General features: G+C 46.6%; 1 protein-coding gene across 2 annotated transcripts in view; it reads left to right on the top strand.

Annotated features, from left to right (window-relative positions):
- The first annotated feature begins 27 nt into the window (after positions 1–27).
- Positions 28–2,804, top strand: part of PRKAA1 (protein kinase AMP-activated catalytic subunit alpha 1) — a 41,349-nt gene continuing 38,572 nt past the window's right edge. Inside the window, exon 1 of one of the 2 annotated variants that reach the window (XM_017896012.1) lies at positions 28–154. In XM_017896012.1, the coding sequence (XP_017751501.1) occupies positions 28–154 (127 nt within the window). Of the gene's footprint in view, positions 155–349; positions 438–2,804 lie in introns of those variants that run through there. The other variant, XM_017896013.1, reaches the window with a different exon arrangement.

Raw genomic sequence — 2,804 nt, 5'->3', positions numbered from 1 at the left:
GCCCCCTCCGCCCCCTCCCGCAGCGCCATGCGCAGACTCAGTTCCTGGAGAAAGATGGCGACAGCCGAGAAGCAGAAACACGACGGGCGGGTGAAGATCGGCCACTACATCCTGGGTGACACGCTGGGGGTCGGCACCTTCGGCAAAGTGAAGGGTGAGAACCCCCGGGGCTAGGCTCGGCCCCAGCTGGGGAGCCGCACGACTTCCGCTTTCCGCACCTCTTCATCCTCCCCCGTCCGCTGCGTCCCTTCTTTCCAGGGCTGGGCAGCCCCTGTCCCGGATCCTGCGGGAGCTCTCCCCAGCCACCGCGGGGCTGCGGCGCGGCCAGCACAGCCGGGTGGGGGTGGGGTGGTGACCAGTCGCCATGGCGACGGCGCCGCGGCCGGAGGGGCTGGTAGGTGCGAGGGGCGGGGATGAGGAGGTGCAAACTTTCCCAGGTAGGGCAGGCGGGCGGCGCGGTGCGCTCTGGGTGCTGAGAGGGGGCGCCGGGCGCGATCCCCGGGGAGACGGCCTCTTGTGCGCCCGGGTTGTGCTCCCTTGGCTCAGGGCCAGCCCATCGCTTCCTTGGCGGTCCTCGGCGTCGTCCGTATTTCCGTCCTCTGGAGGAGGCCGTCGATTTACCGGCCCCTGCTGTTTCCAGAGTGCGACATGTGTTTCTGCAGAAGTAAGGTTTCTTTGTGGGTAGCCAACATCATCTTTCTAAAAAGGCCATCTCCTCGGAAAGGATCACTGGTTTCCTTCGGAGCAGTTAATGAATATAAACTGGTTCAGTATTTGCGATGCATGCTTTACGTTCTGAATGAGACTGTGCCTTTAGTGTTTGCGAATTAACAGGAGTTTCTCCGTGCGAAACTTGGTTGTTAGTTCAGATGTTACCTCCAGATAGTATTTATTACTTTATTAATACAGTTCGTTTGCACTTATTTTCAAAGGCTATTTGTATTCTAATAAACGATTTAAGTGCACATCATTTGAACTTTTGTTTTAAGAAAGGCGTATGGGTGCGTTGTACACCATTCGAGTGACGGGTACACTAAAATCCCAGACTTCACCACTATGCAGTTCATCTATGTAACCTAAAGCCACTTGTACCCCTAAAGCTGTTGAAATTAAAAGAAAGAAAAGTGTGGACTCTTTCAAAACAATATTCTGGAAATAAGCTTGCTCTACAGTCCACCAATTCTGGCAAAAAAACGTTTAATTGCAAGTTTTGTGAGGTGTGATTTTTTTTTTTCTTTAAAATATTTGACTTTGCTATAAGGGATGCAGAGAAAGGAAGTTTGGAACTGATGAAAATAATTCATGCATTGGCTTTGGATAAATAATAGACTGACTTGCATATACTAAGTTCTTGGTAAATATTTGACTTGAAAGAAAAAGTTTGTGAAAGTCTGTACGGTAGCTCAACTGAGCCTTACTCTCCCAGAGCTAAATAAACATTTTCTGATTTTGTCTAGGGTTAGAAGAGAAGAACCCTTCCTTCTCTTGCCATTTTCTGAGTCATAGAATTGGAAAATTGTTGTATATCCCACAGGGAAGCAACTGCCTGAACCTTCTTATGAAAATCGGCAAGGCTGACAAATGTCAGGAGGAAGTAAGAAGCAAATTAAGAAGCAAATGCAAGAATTGGGCAATAACAGCCATTGGGACAGGTCCATATAAGGCCAATAAGATGTTTCTGTGCCCTGGAAGTTTTAACTTTATCTTTGGCTATGATATTTCTTGTTAGCAATTACAGACTGCTTTTTCGTTTACAAGTGTTTGTAAAAAAAAAAAAAAAAAAAGTGTTCATTTTTGCCCCCACTCTTTCCCAGAGTTCTGCTTGGATTAGGGTGTTCATCATTCCCCTAATATAGACTTAAATGCTTGAATAAAGTCAGGTCTATTTTTTTTTTCTTTTTTCTTTTTTTCTTTTTCCCGAGACGGAGTCTTGCTCTGTTGCCCAGACTGGAGTGCCGGGTGCGATCTTGGCTCACTGCAACCTCCGCCTCCTGGGTTCAAGCAATTCTCCTGCCCCAGCCTCCCGAGTAGCTGGGATTACAGGTGCCCACTACCACACCCAGCTAATTTCGTATTTTAGAGATGGGGTTTCACTATGTTGGCCACGAACTCCTGACCTCAGGTGATCTACCCACCTCAGCCTCCTAAAGTGCTGGGATTACAGGCGTGAGCCACTGCGCCTGGCCGATCAGAATCTTTAACCTGTTCATTTCTTAAGTTAACAGTTAGGATGCTTTTTGCCACAAGTAATAGAAAATCCAGCTTCACCTAGTGAAGAACTTGTCTGTGGTTCTCCAGAGCAGGGAAAGCCAGCATACCTCTTACGAGTCTCATTGGCTCATCCAGTCCCTCTGGCTAGGAATGCCATGGGCCAATTGGCTTATGCTTGTATTCCTAAGCAGGCATTAGCAAGGTGTGGGTGCAAAGGAGGTGGGTGGGTGGGAGACATATTCTTTTGTTTAAAAATTTGTTTTATTTTTTAAATTTTTTTTTAAGTTTTTGGAGTACAGATGGTATTTGGTTACATAAGTTCTTTAGTGGTGATTTGTGAGATTTTGCTGCACCTATCACCTGAGTAGTATATACTGCACCATATTTGTAGTCTTTTATCCCTCCCCCCCTCCCCCTCTTCCCCCCAAGTCCCCAAAGTCCACTGTATCATTCTTATGCCTTTGCGTCCTCATAGCTTAGCTCCCACATATCAGTGATGAGAACATACTATGTTGGTTTTCCATTCCTGAGTTACTTCACTTAGAATAATAGTCTCCACTCTTTTTTTTTTTTTTTTTTTTTTTTTTTTTTTT

Source organism: Rhinopithecus bieti, unplaced genomic scaffold (genome assembly GCF_001698545.2).
Source record: "Rhinopithecus bieti isolate Rb0 unplaced genomic scaffold, ASM169854v2 scaffold_26977, whole genome shotgun sequence".
Lineage (NCBI taxonomy): Eukaryota > Metazoa > Chordata > Mammalia > Primates > Cercopithecidae > Rhinopithecus > Rhinopithecus bieti.
Note: the sequence above shows the minus strand (reverse complement) of the source record. Positions and strands in the feature narration are given on the sequence as shown.